The following is a 20,588-nucleotide window of genomic DNA, read 5'->3' on the forward strand; positions in this document are numbered from 1 at the left end:
ATGAAATGATGTGAGAATAACAACTCGAGTCTCAACGTGGACAAGACAAGGGAGGTGATTGTGAATTTCAGGAGGACCAGAGACAACCACCCTCCACTACACATTTATAGCTCAGTAGTGGAGAGAGTAGAGACCACCAAGTTTCTCAGAGTCCCCTCAAGAAGTGACTTACCCTAGATTGAAAATATCTCCCCAATTGTCAGGAAGGTGCAACGACGACTGCACTTCCTGAGAAGACTGAGGTGGGTAAGGCTACTGGTCACCAACCTGTCAACTTTCTACAGGAGCTCTATTGAGAGCATATTGATCAGCAGTATCATAATGTGGTAGCTTTAGAGCATTTGTTTGGAAGTAAATCCAAAGGACCATAGAACATCAGTGGAATCTCCCACCCTCCCCCCCCACCCTCCCCCCCCACCCTCCCCCCCATCAATGGGATTTACTGGGATCGTTGTCGAAAGAGGGCTCAAAATCAGTGAGAACCCCAACAAGGGCTGGATTAACATAGTAGCGAGAGTAGCAAATGCTATGGGCCCCCACATTTATACACTATGAATTATGAGAAACATTTTCATTTCCATCTTTGTACAGCAGCTATCAGATTCCACTGATAGTCTGTGTTAATAACCCTGATTAAAGGTGATAAGTGGTTAAAATCACTAACCTTAAATTTAAATCAGGGTTATTAACACAAGGCCATTTCAGATCAGGCCTCTGCCTGGAGATCGGCTATAGGGTGGATCGAAAATCTGGAACTTACCATTCAGACTGCAACTCAGAAAGGCTGCTCCATCATCCCATTCAAAGGAGAGGTGACTTGTTGCATCCTCCAGATCCCCGTGAAGATGAACTGACTGGTGCTGTAGCACCACCCATCATCAATACACGGCAGAGCAATGTCCATCTTCCCTACCCATAATCCCCATACAGCTGAAACCACTATGGTTTCCAGAACAGTTCCAGCTGCATGGGGAATTATGGGTAGGGAAGAGGGCCATTGCTGTGCTGTGTTTTGAGCCACAGAGAGCGGTCCTGAAGGCCGAAGTGGCCTGGTGTGGCTGTCCCAGCCCACACTGGCCGCCCCGACGGTCCCCGTTGCTCTGACTGCTCCAGCTGCCCCGACAGTCCCTGCTGATAGCCCCCGCTGCCCTGAGGGCTCCCCACTGTCCCTGACTTGGAGGGAGAGGGGTAAGTGGGGAGATGGGTTGCAGGCTGACTGCATCATCAGCCTGTCCCCAAAAGAGCTGCCTTGCGCATTTGCCAATTCAGATCGATTGTGCTGTGCAGTAAAGGTTATTCCTCTCAGAGAGGGGTTGGATTATAAGACTCGGAGACCGCCTCCGCACATCCAGGGAGGTAGGTCATTATGCACTTTGGCGGGAGTTTCTTCACCTTTACATCCTGACTTTTTGGCTATCTGAAATGGCCTACAGTCTATTCTGACAGCTCGTGTGATGGCTCAATGTGGGAGCAATGGCCTTCTTGGTTACCCATAATCCCTCATGCAGCTGGAACCGCTCTGCCAGTGTCAGCCCCAGGGAAACGCAAAGCAGTTCCAACTGCTTGGGGGATCATGGGTAATGAAGATGGCCATTGATCCCATATGTAGGGGGGGGTGAGGGTGCAAGGAGGAAGAAGGCATTGCAGTTTGATTGGATCAGCTGCAGTTATTTATTAAATTATATCAGTGAGAACACTTCAAAAGTACTTGACTGGCAAAAGTCTTTGGACCTCTTGAATTTGCAAAAGGCTTTATACACATGCTAAATATTTCCCTTTAAACATGTAGAAGTAAACAAGTGTCTTTTAAAGAAGGAAGTTTTGACCACATAAAACAGGAACAACAACAAACATTCAACCATTGAGGCTGCTCCGCCATTCAAGGGGAAATTTTGAACGAGATTCTATTTTCTACATATTTCAAGTCATCTCCATTCGCGCCTTTGTTAATCCTTTGGACTCCGTGTCCCAGTTTTCAGGGACCGATTTTATACCCAACCACCAGCTGGTTTGTACTGTAATTTACCCATGAACCCAGTCCAGAGTATATTTTATGCAAGGTTAAAAAATGGCCAGAGTCCAAATTGGCTGGAAAATGGGGGCAGTGTCAGTGCCAGGGAAACACAGAGTGATGACAGCTGCGTGGGGGATTATGGGTGAGGAAGATGGCCATTGATCCCATATGCTGCCAGCTACCACCACAAGTTTTGTTTTAACAAAATATACAAGTTATTGGGGGGGGGGGGGGGTGGGGGGAGAAGAGGTGAGGCGAGGCGATTGCAGTGTAAAGGTTTCCCTCCTTCATCGAGCATTCACCAGCCAGCACTATTTAGAAACATGCATGCATCAGCCAGCACAATTTAGGGCCCATTTAAAGTATTTTCTGCAGGCCTCGCAATATCTTAACCTGGCACTGACCCCTACCATCCCACGCATTAACATCTTTCAGCTACTCGTGTCTGGAAAGAAATGCAGGAATATCAAACCCAGAACCAGCAGGCTGAGAAATAGCTTCTTCCCATGGGCTGAACGACTGATGAACTACTCATACGAATCCTCCGTGACTCAACTATAGTGTTTGTATACAAGCACCGTGCATTTATGTTTTTATGTGCGTTTGCAGTGTGTTGTAACCATAGACCGGAGATCACGGTTTTGTCAGGTCGTACTGGGTCAATCAGATGATAAGTGAACTCATTGCAGACTTGCTTCAAGTCATCAGACAGCCCTACCTGGGAGACAGTCTCGGCAGGCTTTTGAACCAGTTTCATTGGCGTAACACCCAGACTCACAGGGCTGGCACTCTGTGCTCCCTGTTAAACTACAAAAGGAAATACAAGGTTACTGTACTGGAAAATGGGTTCTTTGTAAGATTTTTTTTAAAATAGACACACAACAAGAGTATACCGTCAAGATAAATGTCAAGATGAAAATATTTAATCACACAACCCAAAACTTATTTTCTATTGTTGATTGAACTGGAGCAATATACACAGCAACAAAAATATTCACTCACACCCAGGAAATACAAGAAAATTATACTCTTCTGTGATCAGAAATATCACCTGCAAGTATCCAAAGATTGCAAAATGAGAAATAATGGACTGAAATTCCCTCAACAAAGAGCTCCAGAAACTCACTGCAGTTGCCTGCAAAGCTATTGATAACAAGTTAATCTTCAACTCAAAATTTCAACTCTCCACAGATGCCTGCCTAACCTGCTGCAGTCTCCTCCCAACCCCCAACACATTTCGCACTTTAATCCTCATTAACTGGGGTTAGCAATTGTAATGGAAGATTTAAACTGTTATTTTTTTACTTTTGCAGCCTTCGCTTCTGCAAGGCTGAGAACCTGCTTGTTGTTTTAGAATCAGCAGACATAATCTAAATTCCACCAAGGGGCCAGGATGCAGTTGAATAGGTAAATAATCTATACACCATGGCCAGGATGCATATGAATTAGTAGACACATCTAAATTCCACCATGAGGCCCAGAGATGCAATTTTCTTTTGTTGGTCGCAGACTGTCAGGAGACCTTGAAGATAATTAAATCATTTTCAAAGAGATAAGATCTGAAGTAAACAACTTTTGGGTAATATAAGTTACCCTGATGTTTGAGACTCTCCAAGAGGTGGCAACATCTCTCAGCAAGAAGAACTTTTAGAGTCCAGCTAACGTCCCGGACGAGGGAGGTGGAGAAGCTGCAACCAGTGCCCTGGCAACCTACTACAAGTGTGCAGTCGTTGCCTTGCTTCGGCAGTTGGGACCAGTCCAGGCATTGATAAGTATAATTAGGTTACTGATTCTCAGCCTTGCAGGAGCAAAAAACATGGTTTAAATCCTCCATTACATTCCACCCCTTGGTCGCAGCCTGTCACTTACGAGATCTTACAAGCATTTGCGTACAGAAGGAGCGAAAAAGAGAAACTAAAACTACAATAATCATAAAAATGAGCAATAATGTGAGCAACCAACGGAGAATAGTGTGGCCCAATCCCCCAAATGTACCAGTTAACCATGAAAAAGGGTTCCAACCCAGGCTCAAACTATCCTTGTGGGCCACAATACCCAGACGTTGAAGCTCACGAACAGATTTCGAAACATGCTGAACAATATCAGAAATATTACTGGATACATCGGGCCGTGTCCCCTACGGGCAACTCTCTCGGAACTTCCTCGACATTACAAATCCGATTGCTGGCACCAAAGCAGCGGTTAAGCCAGATCAGCAGGAGCGCAAGTCAGAGTACCTGGAACAAAGAAGCCTGACATATGTCACTCACGATGCCTTAAGCGTTCAGTATTTAAACAAACTAAACCAACCTGTCCCTCAATAGCTGGGACACCCTGGGCAGGTGTCACTATTTCCCCTTTTACAGGAGGGCCACTACCTGATGGTGCCACCTATACCTTTTGTCCAACATTCTCTAGCTCGGTACAATGACTGTTTTTCCTCTGCAATAGGCTGTAGTTCAGAAGCGTGAAGAAGTCGGTGGAAGGTGTACCTCCTTTTAAAGGGCGATGATTCAAATTGTCGTCTGCCTGCTGCAGCACATGGCACCACCGCTTCAGGTCCCCAGTGGTGTTAATAAACGAATTTGTTCCTTCAGTAAGCTGTTCATTCGTTCAACTAACCCGGCAGCATGCGTGCGGATAATAAGGAATATGGTGGACCCATAAGATACTGTTGTCAGTTGCCCAATCACAGATTGCCTTCCCGGAGAAGTGCGAGCCATTATCAGACTGAATCTCCTCTGGTACATCATAACATTAAATGGTTTAGTCCTTGGATAGTGCTAGCTTGGTCAGCCGTCTTGCTGGGAAAAGCAAAAACCAGACCCGAGAAGGTGTCAACCATTACTAGAACGTAACGTTTACCCATACAGTCTGGCATGGGGCCTAAGTAATCAATTTGCCAGACCACAGCCGAGTGAGCTCCCCGTCTTATTCGGCTATGTGGACCAGGAGGAACAGTGCGGGACTTCACAAGCTGGCATGCATGCACGACCATGCGGACATCATCCTGATGGACAGGTAAGGCATGTGTACGGGCCCACATAGCTGATCCCTTCTCCCCCAAATGGCCACTGTTCATGTGTCCATCGAGCCAGGGGGACGGTATCGGAGCGGCTGATAGAGGCAAGCTGATATGCTACTGCATTATGTTGTGCCACATTAGTCATCGCATTGGTATGGGCATCAACGTGATATGCGGTTATCTCACGATGGTGGGAAGCATCCCACAACAGCTGCCATAACTGTTTGCTCCATACTGGGAAGTCATGTATCAGCCAGTCGTTCTTTTGCCAATCAGGCATCCATACCACAAGTCCATTAGCCACAGCCCAGGAATCAGTAAACAGGTGAAGAGGGTGATCATAGAGGTCTAGTGGTAAAGTGACCGCCTTCAACTCAGCATACTGGCTGGAGCCACCATCCCCCTCCTCCGATAAGTGAGTTCCCAACCTGTGATGGTAAGCCACCGCCTTCCATTTCTGCTTTCCTTGCACCCACCGACTGCTACCATCAGTAAACCAGGCGTCTTCTTTTTCTGCTGAAGTGAGCGAATCATATGGTTTACCCCACTGAACTGGTGAAGGGGGTAGGGGAGGGGGAAAGGCGGGTTCAACGTCCTCATGATGAGACGGAAGATCAGCCACCTGTTCGTGTACGTGGCCCACCCCTTCAGGCCCTCTGGTTGCACGACTGAATATACCACTTCCATTTAACAATAGAAGACTGTTGAGCCCACCCGATCTTTAGATTAGCGTCATTAGCCAGAACCCAGCATGATGCTGAACCAAGCCATGAAAGACCCCAACAATGAAGACGCTGTTTACATCCGGTACCGCACGGATGGCAGTCTCTTCAATCTGAGGCGCCTGCAAGCTCACACCAAGACACAAGAGAAACTTGTCCGTGAACTACTCTTTGCAGACGATGCCGCTTTAGTTGCCCATTCAGAGCCAGCTCTTCAGCGCTTGATGTCCTGCTTTGCGGAAACTGCCAAAATGTTTGGCCTGGAAGTCAGCCTGAAGAAAACTGAGGTCCTCCATCAGCCAGCTCCCCACCATGACTACCAGCCCCCCCACATCTCCATCGGGCACACAAAACTCAAAACGGTCAACCAGTTTACCTATCTCGGCTGCACCATTTCATCAGATGCAAGGATCGACAATGAGATAGACAACAGACTCGCCAAGGCAAATAGTGTCTTTGGAAGACTACACAAAAGAGTCTGGAAAAACAACCAACTGAAAAACCTCACAAAGATAAGCGTATACAGAGCCGTTGTCATACCCACACTCCTGTTCGGCTCCGAATCATGGGTCCTCTACCGGCATCACCTACGGCTCCTAGAACGCTTCCACCAGCGTTGTCTCCGCTCCATCCTCAACATCCATTGGAGCGCTTTCATCCCTAACGTCGAAGTACTCGAGATGGCAGAGGTCGACAGCATCGAGTCCACACTGCTGAAGATCCAGCTGCGCTGGATGGGTCACGTCTCCAGAATGGAGGACCATCGCCTTCCCAAGATCGTGTTATATGGTGAGCTCTCCACTGGCCACCGTGACAGAGGTGCACCAAAGAAAAGGTACAAGGACTGCCTAAAGAAATCTCTTGCTGCCTGCCACATTGACCACCGCCAGTGGGCTGATAACGCCTCAAACCGTGCATCTTGGCGCCTCACAGTTTGGCGGGCAGCAACCTCCTTTGAAGAAGACCGCAGAGCCCACCTCACTGACAAAAGGCAAAGGAGGAAAAACCCAACACCCAACCCCAACCAACCAATTTTCCCCTGCAACTGCTGCAACCGTGTCTGCCTGTCCCGCATCGGACTTGTCAGCCACAAACGAGTCTGCAGCTGACGTGGACTTTTACCCCCTCCATAAATCTTCGTCCGCGAAGCCAAGCCAAAGAAGAAGAGTTCATTATTGGAAGTGCAGGTCGCAACTGTACATCTGCATCGCCTGTCATTCTTTCTGTCTCCAGCAGGGCCCAGTAACAAGCCAGTAACTGTTGTTCAAAAGCAGAGTAACGAGTGGCAGCCTCGGGCATGGTTCGTGACCAGAATCCCAGCAGGACTCGGCGGCCCTCTTGTTTCTGATGCTCCAGGAGGCCACATCATCAGTAACAGAGACCTGTAGTTCATAGGGGGTATCTGGGATGCGGGGAGAAATGGGTAGGGCCTGAAGTTTATCCTGCTTGGCGGACTTGCCCTTTCCTGCTCGTTAGCCGGTTGCTGTTTGGTCAGTCAGCAGAGCGAATGGTTTTCTGGCCAGGTAGTGCCTCCAATAGAGTACAGCTTTCACAATGGCTTGAGCCTCTTTCTCAGTAGCTGAGTGCTGGAGCTTTGGGCCATGGATGGTTCTGGAAAAAAATTCCATAGGCCTGCCTGCCTGGTTGAGCGTGGTGGCCAGGGCGATGTCGGATGCATTACCCTCCACCTGGAAGGGGATGGATTCATCTACAGCATGCATCATTGCTGTGGCAATGTCACCTTGATGCATGTGAAAGCCATTTGGGCTTCTGCCAATGGGGGAAGGTAGCCAATTTTTAATCAGATTTTTGTCTGCAATAATTGGGGACCCACTGGGCATAGTAGAAGAGCCCAAGCACCTTTTCAGGGCCTTCTACTGGGAGTTCAAACAAGGGGTGCATGCTGTCTGGATCTGGCCCAATGGCACCATTCTCCACTACACAGACCAGGATGGCCAGTCATGAAGTGCTAAAGACGCACTACTTTTGGTTATAGGTCAGGTTGAGGCTTTTGGCGGCCTGGAGAAACTTGCAGAGGTTGGCATCATGGTCCTGCTGATCATGACTGCAGATGGTCACGTTGTCCAGATATGGGAATGTGGCCTTGAGTCCATAGTCTTTGACTATGTGGTCCATCTCCTTCTGGAAGAGGAGACCCTGTTGGTGACTCCGAAAGGGACGTGAAGGAAATGATAGAGGTGGCTGTCCGCCTCGAAGGCAGTGTAAGGGCAGACCTCCGACCAGATTGGTAGCTGGTGGTAAGCTGACTTGATGTCGGTAGTCGAGAAAACCTGGAACGGGGTGACCTCGTTGATCTTGTCGCGATACAGGGAAGTGGGTAGGTGTCTAGTAGGATGAAGCGGTTTATGGTCTGACTGTAGTCAATGACCATGTGTTGTTTTCCTCCACTCTTGATCATCAGTACTTGGGTTTTCCATGGGCTGATGCTGTGCTCTATGACTCCTTCCGCTAAGAGTCGTTTGTTCTCCACTTTAATGAACGCTTTGTCCCGGGGACTCTACCATCTGTCCCTAGTGGCTACCGGTTTGCATTTGGGGGTGAAGTTCTTGAACAGGGGCAGTGGAGGGACCTGGAGAGTAGAGAGGCCGCAGGTAGTGTTCGGGGGGGGGGGGGGGGGGGTCGGACAGTTGGTGTTGCAGACTGTGGGTGGTGGGGGGTCGTTGAACTGAATACAGATGTTTTGTTGGAACAGGAAATCCAGTCCTCTGTATGACCAGTGCACAGAGGTGTGGCATGGTCAGGAATCTGAAATTCCTGTACTGTGTACCGCACCGTCATTATCGTGGTGCAGCAACCGCTGAGTGGGTTTGTGAGGTGAGGGAAACTTTACATCACGTTGGGGTCAATAGGATGGAATATTGATGTACTGTAACTGGGTAGATGAAGCTCTCGATTCTTCCACTGTTGAATTAACAGATCGTAGGGTGGCCATTTACCTATATCTTCATCGTGGCTTTGGACAGTTGCTATGGGCTATCTTGAATGAGGATGATGGAGGCAAGTGTGTGGTTGCTGTCCAAATCGCTGTCGTGATGGGTTTGGGGGCACCTGCCAAGATGGCTGCCCCCATGCCACGCACATAGTGCTGTCCTGTGGTGCCAAAGTGGAGCTAGAAGTGGTGCCGCCCCAGACTGTTATCCTCAGGGCCCCATCAATCCATCCTCAGCCACCGGAAATGATGTCTGAGATGAAGGTGGAAGTGGACAGTCCAAAATGGCGACAGCTGTGGCCGCACATGGAGCTGCTGGGGGAAGGTTGGGACCTACAAAATTTCACGTAGTGCCCTTTCTTCCTTCAAGCAGAACATGTGGCACTTCAGGCTGGGCAGCTCTTCCGGGGGTGCTTCCCATGCCCACAGAAATAGCACCTCTAGCGCTCAGTAGTGACGCAGGACCCCATGCCCCAAGATGGCGGCACCCATGTCCCCCATGCGGTGGTCACATTACCCGAGGAGAATGCTTCAGCATTTCCCTGTGCAGTCTCCAGTAATTTAGCTAGGTCCACCATCTTCTGCAGGCTCTGATCACCCTTTTCTAGTAGCCTCTATCTGATGTAGCCAGAGCTGAACCCAGTCACATAAATGTCTCATATTAGGCCTTCAAGGTGGGCAGCCACAGAGACTCCTTGGCAGCCACAGGTTCACCCCAGCTCCCACAGTGTCAATGTATTCATCGATCGACTCACCCGGCTCTTGTTTTCGGCTGTCCAGGAGGAATCATGCTTATATAACATTAGTCTGGGCCAGGTACTGCTTCTGCAGGAACTCCATCGCCTCAAAGTAAGTAGCCAAGTCTCTTATCGCCTAGAAAACTCAGTGTCCGACTTGAGTGAAGGGCACTTCCCACTTGTCTTCTTCGCTCCGCATGTTGTTGCGCCTCATGAATGTGCTGAGACAGTGCACCCATTGGTTGAATTTAGTCAAGGCCTCAAAGACCTTGGGGTCGTTGTCTAATCTATCTGCCCGTCTACCTTGTCCATGGTCTAAAATTAAGGTGATAAATTGTACTACCAATCAACCACAATCAGATAGAGTCATGATTAATAGGCTTTAATCACCTTAAAGTGTCAGCACAGCTTGCATGTTGCTGGTCCAGTTCCAAGGCAGGTAATGCCAAAGCATTTCACATGAGTTAAATAAAATGTCAATAGCTTAAATGCAAGAACAGGTGAGCTACAAAAGGATGAGAAACATATTAGAAATTGGACAGCTAAAAGCATGGGTGTCAATAGCAGAGCAAAGTAAAACCAGAAACCCAAGTCCTGAAATTGGAAGGATCCTAAATTTTAATTGGATTTCAGAGCTGGAGGAAATTTAAAAGAGGTTTACAAACATTTTTTCTGGGTTGCAGTATCTTGAATACGGAGAAAGATTGAGTAGACTAGGACTTTATTCGTTGGAACGTAGGAAGTTGAGAGGGGAATTGATAGAGTAGATTTAGGAGTAATACAAGAGGATGCTTCTTCACTCAGAGAGTGGTGGCGGAGTGGAATGATCTACCGGAAGAAGTAGTTGTGGCAGGGTCAATTATGTCATTTAAGAGGAGGCTGGATGTGTGCATGGATGTGGAGGGGTTGGAGGGTTATGGGCAAGGGAGTGGGTCAGTGGAACTAGTGGAGTTTCACATAAATCAGTGCGGGCTAGAAGGGCTGATATGGCCTGTTTCCGTACTGTAAATTGTTATATGGATTAAAAACAAGAAATTAAGAAATGGGGTACATGCATTATCAGGAGATCATATAGATCTGTGAGTAAGAGGGTTGCAGACAGTAACTTTGTCCCAATTACAATGTGGATAACAATCTTTGGACAAACTCAGATTTATAGGGAATGGAAGACCTGCATCAGCCGGACAAGGTCTTAACCAATATCTGTACTGTGCCATCTCCTCTCCTCCTGAATCCCCTGCTCAACATTGGTTTTATTTCACCTTTTGACTGCTCACATATCTATACAATCTGTATTACAAATAGCCACCCCACATGTTAATTTGCTAACAAGAAATGGAGCCCCTTCTTTCACAACTACTTTCATGGGCAATCAAACCTTTTGACCACTCACTGTTTCAAATCTCTTGCTCGAAGGACAAGGTTGGCCCAAGGAGAATAGAATTTGTTCAGAGTTCCAAGAACCAGTGTCAACATGGAACCCAAGGGGTCCCACCATGGGCAGCTTTGTACTTACTTTATGTAGGCACCTTTTGAGCATGGCAGGCATGTCACATGCCCAGCCTGAGATTGGTAATAACCCTGTTGGCACATCAGGCAATCCTCTGGAGCAAAGCAGGACCCAGCAGGACAGCAAGAGCAGTTCAAGGATGCTTGAAGTGACAAAAATAATAATAATTATAATTCCACAAATATAGAACAAAGAGCACTACAGCATTCGATGTTGTGCTTCTACCAAACAAAATAAAGGCCTTTGTACCTCATACTCTATTTTTCTTCATTCCGTCCAAGAGTCATCACAAAATTAATCTAGAAAAGATCTAGAGCATTTGTAGTTCAATATGTTTAAACTCAAGAGAACTCCTGCATCAGTGAGCGAAAACTTATCAAATTCAGAATTGAAAATCCCGTCTACCCAACTGCTGCCTTGAGTCATGGTGAATTGCATAATCCAATTGGTTGTATTGACTCGAGGAACTGGGTGACCGACTGCTATTCTCACCTTCCTAGATCTGAGTTCTTGAACTTTGCCTGTTGATTTTGTAGGACTACGTTTCTCTTGCATTGCTATGGGTATTTACATCAGCTCAACAAACAGAATTCTTTCCTCTCAACATGAAGGTCATCAGGCAAGTCCTTTTCCTGAGATTTAAGTGCAAAAATACTTTGGAGGAAGGGAGTACGGCACTGGCTGCAAGAAAAAGTCCATTTAGCCTCGAGTCTGTTCAACTGATCTCAATTTTCTGCTCGACCCATAACCCTCAAGCAACCCCCCCCCTCCCCCCCCCCCCCCCCACAAGATGAAAAATCCATCCATCTGAGCTGTAAATAAATGTACAAATTCTGCGCACACTTTTTGGAGTAGAAAATTTCAAAGATTCACAAAATTCCACCACATCTCCATCTTGATTGACCATTCACTTAATTCATATCACCTCATTCAGGATTCCCTCAAGAAAAAAAATCATCCAAACACTAACCTGTAAGGTCTTCTGAGGACCTTGCATTATTCAATACAATCACCTCTCATTCTTCCAAATTTCACCTTTCCTCAAGATAATCCCTTCACAGAAAAATCAACATTAAACATGGAGCAGCTTCATTGGATGTTAAGTAATGATTCCATTTGTCCTCTCACATTGAGATAAAATGATCCAATGGTGTAACTTTGTGCTAGGACGCCCTAATCAGAGCGACCCACAGTCGCCAGGAGTGGGTGTTACCACTGGAGCCATCAATCAACTGAATGGCTCATGAGACGGTCTTGTGCCTTGAAGTCAAGCTTGTGTAAATTTCTCTAAATAGCTCTGTGATGCGCTGCTGCCACAGTAAGTAGACACAAAACTCGAGAAAGACTGCACAACAGGCTTTATTCAGTTAAAAGTCTCTGTTATAGTGGTAGCTGTACTGGTGACTCCTAAGTGACTGCCTTGGGAGGGGCCGGCTCAGGATTGTATCCCGGGTGGCTGATTGACAGCCGGCCAGGTGTGGTCTGTCCTTCGGTGATCTTACTGCAGGCACAGAGATCGCTCCCTGCAGTAGGCTGGTGGTGTATCACCACACACTCACTCCATTTTTTGAAAACAAAAGCAAGAGAGTTTGGGTGTGTTTTGGTGAAACTCTGTCTGTCATTAATTCTCTGAGTAAAGTCTAAGTGGGAGTTGGATTCCTCAGCTATGCGCGCAGCCCAAACATTTTGAGCACAAGTTTCAACATATTTTTGGCGACGAGGCTGAAGAAAAATGTCAGTAACAATGGAACAGCTCAAGGCCGTCCTCAAACAGCAAGAGAGCTTTGAGCTGATACAAGCTAAAGGATCAGCTGGCAGCAAAAATGTCCGATGGAGCTTCAAACATTGAGGAAGGTGAGCCTGCAGTTAAAACAAATTCTGCAGAAGCATTAAATCTATCACTGAGCTTAATTATGACTCAGAGTCATGCACTTTTGAAATTTGGGACAACAAGTATGAAGACTAGTTTTCAGTCGACTTTCCCAAGTTCAGTGAGGCTGTTTGTTGAGGAAGTTAGGCACTCGAGAACACGAACGCTACATAAACTTTATTCTGCCAAAACTTCCCCGGGAGCTGAGTTTCATGGAAACACTTGAGGTAATGGCAGAAATATTCAGTGAACAAACATCACTGTTCAACATTTGGTATCAATGACCATGAGAGATACCGAAGATTTTGTGGCATATGAGAGTATGGTGAATCGACAGTGAGTGCATTTTATACTCACTACGCAGACTGAAGACCACTTCAAGTATCTCGCCTTCGTAGCAGGAATGCGGTCGCACCAAGATGCTGACTTCAGAAAGTAGTTGCTGGTGAAGATTGAGCGGGGGTCTGGCGCGACCCTTCAAAAATTAACAGCTGAATGCTAACGTTTAATTAATTTGAAACACAACAGCAAAATGGTGGAAGTGGCCAACTCATCTTCAAACGGTTTCCAATCAAGTCAGCAGACCACGCTAGACCAAATAAAAGTGCGACCTGCCCAGCCAAACCACCTAGCACCTGTTGGAACTGCAATGAGTGGCACTACACTCGTGACTGCCCGTACAGACGGCAGTGCTGCCATAAATGCAAGCGTCGGGGACACAAAGCAGAATACTGCAGATCTGGCAGATGGAAAACAGCAAGTTCACTTCACACACAAAAATGAAACCAATCAAAGCAACTTTCAACGTGGGGGGGTGGGGGGGGAAATCCTGTTCCATCAGCTTAAACAGCGCAGAAGGAAATGGATCATATTATCTGGTAAAATTTCCTAACCTCAATCTCATGGATCTTGACTGGATCAAAAGGTTGAACCTACTGGACCATCCACTTAATGATATTTGTCAAAAGTTGGAAGAGGCACATATCCCAACAGTGGCAGATACAGCGCAAGAGTTGCTGGTACAGTTAAAGCAATGCCACGCAACGGTATTTTCCAAAGGCCTCAGACAGTGCACTAACACAAAGGAGAAATTCAAGCCTTTCAAGCCAAAATGATCAGTCCTATATGCAGCATTGCGAGAAGTGGAGCAAGAATTGGAACGGCTGCAACATGAAGGAGTTATTGAACGGGTCAACTACTCATCATGGATGGCTGCACCTATTGTACTGGTGAAGAATTGAATGGATCCATACCAGATCCATTTTACAAATGGTCTGAATCCAGCCTTGGACACCCATCAATACCCACTGCCATTGCTTGATGACCTCTTCACTTAGTTGAATAGTGGCAAATGTTTTGCGAAGATCGACTTAGCAGAGGCATATCTACAGGTGGAGGTTGATGCCGAATCCAGAGAATTGCTAACCATCAACACGCACCGTGGACTGTTCAGATATACCCGCCAACCATTCGGAGTGAAGACTGCTCCAACTATCTTTCAACAGATCAAAGGCACAATGCTGGATGGTGTTCCGGGAGTTTCAGTGTACCTAGATGATATCCTGGTCATGAGAGCACACGCTCGAGAATGGTTTGATCATCTTGATTGCATTTTGTCCCACATCAGAGACTATGGTTTTCGAGAACATCCAGAAAAAAAGCACATTTTTCATGAAATCAGTGAAATATTTGGTTTCTTCCTTGATGAATGAACATGGACGACAGCCAGATCCACAAAACACTTACACGATCAGGCGCATGCCTGCACCCAGAGATGTGATCACGCTATGTTCATTCTTGGGTCTTACGAGTCATTATAATTCATTTCTGCTGGAGATGCATAAACTCCGTGATCCACTCAACAAGCTCTTTACTAAGGATAGCAAATTGAATTGGACATCAAAATGTCAAGAGCTGTTTCATCGAGTTAAGACAATGCTAAATTCAAACCTTCCTTTGACGCACTATGATCCAAACTTGGAGATTGTCGTAGCTTCAGATGCATCACAGTCTGGGCAGGTGTAGTCATTTTAAACAGATTCCCAGATGAGAATCAAATGGCCATAGCACACGCAGCACGCTCTCTAACCGCTGCAGAGCGTAACTATGGACAAATTGAAAGGAGGCCCTAGCAATTGTTATTGCAGTGAAGAAATTCCTTAAAATTCTCTATGGATGGCAATTCACTCTTCTGACAGATCACAAGCTGCTATTACCAGTATTTGGTTCAAAGAAAGGAATTCCAATTTACACGGCAAACCGACTGCAAAGATGGGCAACCGCGCTTCTTGGGTGTGACCTCAAAATTAAATACCTGCCGACTACAAGTTTCGGACAAGCTGATGTATTGTCACGACTCATTAGTGAACAGGAAACAGAATTGGAAAATATTCTTGTCACTGAACTCTTGGTGGAGGCAGAGATCAAGCAGGTGTTCAAAGATGTTATTAACTCACTGCCGGTTACAGCAGAAAGAGTCAGACAAGCAACGAGTGAAGATGACATTCTTCAAGAGATAATGCATCACCCACATTCAGCCATTTTACAAAAGATGAGAATCATTAACAATCTCTAATGGCTGTCTTTTGTTTGCAGAAAGGATTGTGAGACCACAAACTCTGCAATCAGCAATCCTAAAACAGTTTCACAGGGACATCCTGGAACAAATTGAGGAAAAGGACTTGCACAAAGCTATGTTTATTGGCCTCTGATGGATGACCAGATTGAACAACTAACACGGTGATGTATCAGATGTGCCTCAGCTGCAAAATTCCCTGTCAAGTCTAATTTACATCCTGGCCACAACCAAACGGGCCATGGAATCATCTTCATATAGACTATGCAAGACTAATTAATGGTGAGTACTATTTAATTGTAGTGGATGCATACTCCAAATGGCCGGAGATCAAAGTAACCCGACCAACTGCATCAGCTACAATTATGTTCAATCATTTTGGTGCTCCTGCAACATTAGTTTCAGACAATGGGACACAATGCATGGCAGCCAACTTTGATTTATTCTGCAAACAATATGGCATCACTCATATTCGCTAGACTCCAATATCATCCACAGTCTAATGTCAGGCAGAATGGTTTGTGGATACGTTCAAATGGGCTCTACGCAAAGCCAAGGGGGAGGGTCCAATGGAGGAGGTCCTGCAGACATTCTCGTTAAATTACAAACCCACAAACTCCTGGTAGCACTTCACCCTGCTGAAAACATTTTCAAAGGAAAATTAAAGCACCATTTACATTATTTTCCTGCAGAAGTCAGAACCTGGACGCAGAAATTTTGATTGGGAAAGACATTTCAACCACCGGCATGGATCAAAACAAATAACGTTTCGGGATGGACAACATATGCTGGTGTGAGACGACAGTCAGATGTGTGGCAGCTGGGGAAAATCCTGAGGAGGATCGGGAGGTTCTCTATCATGTGCAGGTTGAACCGGACAATTGGACATGCCAACCAGTTGCGACCAACCAAATGTATCCTCGCTGAGTGAGGCTCCTGAGCAAACTTAGCTTGGATGCTCTATTGGAGACTTTTGAACTGCAGAAACCAGTGACCAACCAAGCACAACTATCACGAGAAAACAAGATTTTACCCACTGTACCATGGGAACCTGTACGAACTTCACAAAGAGTTTGCAAACAAGTAAAGCCCTTCAAAGTCTCCACTCGTATGAGTAGAACAGCTCAAAAGAGGAAGGTGCTAGGACACCCTAATCAGAGTGACCCACAGTCACCAGGAGTGAGTGTTACCACTGGAGCCATCAATCAACTAAATGGTCTTGAGCCTTCAAGATGAGTTTGTGTAAATTTCTATAAACAGCTCACTCCATTTTTTGGAAAAAAAAGAGGAAGAATGTTTGGGTGCATTTTGGTGAAACTCTGTGTCTGTCATTAATTCTCTGAGTAAACTCAAAGTGGGAGTTAGATTCCTCAGCTACGCGTGCAGCCCAAACATTTTGGGCACAGTTACATCACTTTGAAGGAGAGCAGTTATCAGATTCGTATGGGAGGTCTGGATCTGGAGCTCGGATTGCCAATGGTAAGTCTGTGCCTGTGTGGTACAGCAAGCAGACACAAAACACAGAAAACACTGTATTACAGGCGTTAATCCTCTTAAACTCTGTTGTGCACCACTAGTAGTCTTTTATTGCTAATTCTTTTTCTATATTTGTTATTTCCCTTTCCAACTGTTCTGTTTCCCGATTGTAGTCCTTCTTCATCTTAGTTACATAACTTATTATTTGCCCTCTGATGAACGCTTTAATTGCGTCCCATAGTATAAACTTATCTTTCACTGATTCCGTATTTATTTCAAAGTACATTTTAATTTGTCGTTCAATTAATTCTCTAAAATCCTGTCTTTTAAGTAGCATGGAGTTTAATCTCCATCTATACTTTCTTGGTGGGATGTCCTCTAGCTCTATTGCCAATAACAGGGGTGAGTGGTCCGATAATAGTCTCGCTTTATATTCCGTTTTCCTAACTCTCCCTTGAATGTGGGCTGATAACAGGAATAGGTCTATCCTTGAATATGTTTTATGACTGCCCGAATAATATGAATATTCCTTTTCCTTTGGGTGTTGTTTCCTCCATATATCCAAAAGTTGCATTTCTTGCATCGATTTAATTATAAATTTGGTTACTTTGTTCTTTCTGTTAGTTTTTTTTCCAGTTTTATCCATGTTTGAATCCAAATTAAGGTTAAAATCCCCTCCTATTAATATGTTCCCTTGCGTGTCTGCTATCTTCAAAAAGATATCTTGCATAAATTTTTGATCTTCTTCGTTAGGTGTATATACATTGAGTAAATTCCAAAATTCTGAATATATCTGACATTTTATCATTACATATCTCCCTGCTGGATCTATTATTTCCTCTTCTATTTTGATTGGTACATTTTTACTGGCTTTTGAATTATATGATGCTGCTGTTATATGTCCTATCCAATCCACCACTAGTAGTCTTGATGGCTCCATGTGTGACCGGCCCAGGAGGGGCCAACTCAAGTCTATATACAGGTTGGTGATTGACAGCTGGCCAGGTGGAGCCAGCCTCCCAGGTACAGAGGTCTCCCCCTGCGGTAGGTTGGTGGGCACACGGCCCAGTGTGGTGGTTGTATCACCGCAGCTTGTAGAAGTTGTCAGAGGGCTGGAGGCAAATCCTCACACACTCCGTGCCTCTGAAGGGGACTGCCTTTAGCTTCTCTTTTTCCCATTATTAGGAACTTTGACAATGCTCATGGTGACTGTTTGCCTTGTGGCAGACAAAAGTTGAAGTATATCATGTATATTACAATTTTAATGTTTTATTTTGTTTCAATAAGGATCCTTTGAACCTTTTATCCTGACTAATGTCCATCCCACAAAGGCCATATTTCTAACAGTCGTCTGTGGTTATTATATCTTAGTTTTCTTTGCACTGTGTGTGCAAAATGGCTGCTGTGTCTAATTTTGCACCCTGAGCATCACATCACATTGTTGGCAGTTAAGCCGTTTTGGGATGTCCTAAAGGGATACAAAAGGCATTATGCAAGTTTCTCCATTCTTTCTCCCACTGAGCATCCAAGGGAATGACAGCTGTGTGTCCTGGAGCCCCTAATAAATACACTATAAACCATGACATTTTTTGAGTTGAAGTACAAGAAAACAGAACTGAAGAGAACAGACAAAAACTTTAGCCTATAAAATATGATTTTTTTTTTAAGCCATGCATGCCCTCAGAAATTTCCAATCTAGAAACATTGTCACTTACCATTATTGGCGAAATGGCCTGGAGAACATACGACACAATTAGAGATGTTCAACCCTGTGCAGTTTGAAGGCAAGGAAACAGTTGTCACAGAAGAAATGGTTGTGGAACCACTTCTGTCTGAAGTCTTGATGTTAACGTCATTCATACCACTCAGAGTAGGACCAAGTCGAAGTGAAGAAGTAACCGTCACTGTTCGGACCTGACCAAGTATCAGACCTTAAAAAAACACACACACAACAGCCACTTTACTAACAAAACAAAGTGTTGCTTTGCTCACAACCAATCACGTGCCATGTCATTGACAGGGTGATTACCAATATACTGGATGCAGAAGATAGAAGAGTCCTGCAATGACAGAAATGCTGACAGAAAGTGATTTTAATTGGTTAAATATTCAAAGAAATTGAACTCCAGATTAGTAATGGAAAAATTGGCAGTGGCCCACTATTTTGTGGTGGTCTGGACGCCTTGGTCCTCTCTGATACTACAATTTTCAAATTGGACTGGAACATGTCCAGGTCATGAAAAACAGTGCTAGGCTCACAAAGCAGAACAAAAATTATTATTTTATGACTTAAAATACAAAATATTACCCGCATGAATTTCACCAACTCAATTTCAAACACCACCTCTGCGATCACTCAGAAAAGTCTGATCTGCGGATCAATCCACTTTCTAGCTTCTTTACACAAGATTTGCTGTGAACGTTCCACCCTTCGTACAACGCAACCAAATTTGTGACAAATTTTATTAACATAACTGCTCATTTGCTTTTAGCATCTTGCTTGCTGCAGTTCTACATATGAAGTTGTACCTTCCCATTCCTAGAGCCCTAGTCCTCGCGATCTTTAAAACCTTACCTGTTTCACTGGAACCATTAATTTTAAAAAAAACATGCATAAGAAAACCCATTGGGTTTTAACAGAAATAACATCCACTATAACAAAACCCAACATTAGCTTGGATAAACACTGTTCTCTCCCATCGGGGTACAGTGCAGCCTTCCAGACTCGAGAGTTCTAAGACTTCAGGTAATTTGCACGGTTAGTGTAGTGGGTTAGTGCAAAGCTATTACAGCACCGGTGACCCATGATTGAATCCAGCGCTATGTAAAGAGTTTGAATTTTCTCTCTGTGACCTGCTTGAATTTTCCCCGGGTACTCCCACCCTCCAAAAATATGTGGGGTTAATTGGCCGCAATTGAGTGGCATGGGTTTCAGTTGCCAGAATTGGCTCCTACCGTGCAGTATGGAAAATCAGAACAGGCCAAATTAATGATCAGTGGTGTCAGCTCTCCATTCTCACCATCATCTCTGCCGGACACATCCTGCAACTGTCCATTTTGAAACCGTTTTGTCAGTATTCTCTCTAACTGCCCTCACTTTGCTTTTATCTTTAAAAAGAATCATGCGGTTCCTCCTTAACTGCTCCTATTAATCAAACTGCAGATGATCTTCAGGGCAATGCTAGGGTTGCTCCAGATATTCCCACTGTCCTGCCCATACCTCATGCACCCTCCCTGCAGAATGATACTGACATTCCTCCTTCTGGCAAAGGGTATTCAACTGGAAACACTGAGGACAGTTTCTTTCCACAGATGCCTAGAGTTTTCCCAGCTTCAATTTTTATTTCAGATTTTTGCAACATCTGCAGGTTATTTGATTCACAAACATTATCAGATTGTTTAAAGTATGCTGTCACACCATACCAGGTGATCAGGAAATAGCTACTTAAATTCAATTTAGCAGAAGGCAGAAATAGAAGAGAACATGACACTCATTATCTTTTTAGCAAGCTGCTGACCGAAAGCCGGAACAAAGTCACGGAACTCAAATTGATAACAAAGTAGTCTTTCTGAACACCATTGTTATTTAAGTTACCATGAAAAATAAATAAAATGTCACAATTGCAGCATCCTTTTGCAGGATGTTCTGACTTGTACCAAACAAAGCACCAATGCAGGATTTTGAACAGCATGGGGGGGGGGGGCGGGG

General features: G+C 45.2%; 1 protein-coding gene across 2 annotated transcripts in view; it reads right to left on the bottom strand.

The window, feature by feature from the left end:
• The window catches only part of LOC138757066 (signal peptide, CUB and EGF-like domain-containing protein 2), a 74,487-nt gene that overhangs the window by 21,682 nt on the left and 32,217 nt on the right, over nucleotides 1-20,588 (bottom strand). For both annotated transcript variants that reach the window (XM_069923773.1, XM_069923774.1), the window contains exons 2-4: nucleotides 18,595-18,810; nucleotides 10,965-11,100; nucleotides 2,733-2,821 (exon numbers count right to left, since the gene is read on the bottom strand). In XM_069923773.1, coding sequence (XP_069779874.1) covers nucleotides 2,733-2,821; nucleotides 10,965-11,100; nucleotides 18,595-18,810 — 441 coding nt within the window. The remainder of the gene's footprint in view (nucleotides 1-2,732; nucleotides 2,822-10,964; nucleotides 11,101-18,594; nucleotides 18,811-20,588) is intronic.

Source organism: Narcine bancroftii, chromosome 3 (assembly GCF_036971445.1).
Source record: "Narcine bancroftii isolate sNarBan1 chromosome 3, sNarBan1.hap1, whole genome shotgun sequence".
NCBI classification, from domain to species: Eukaryota; Metazoa; Chordata; class Chondrichthyes; order Torpediniformes; family Narcinidae; genus Narcine; species Narcine bancroftii.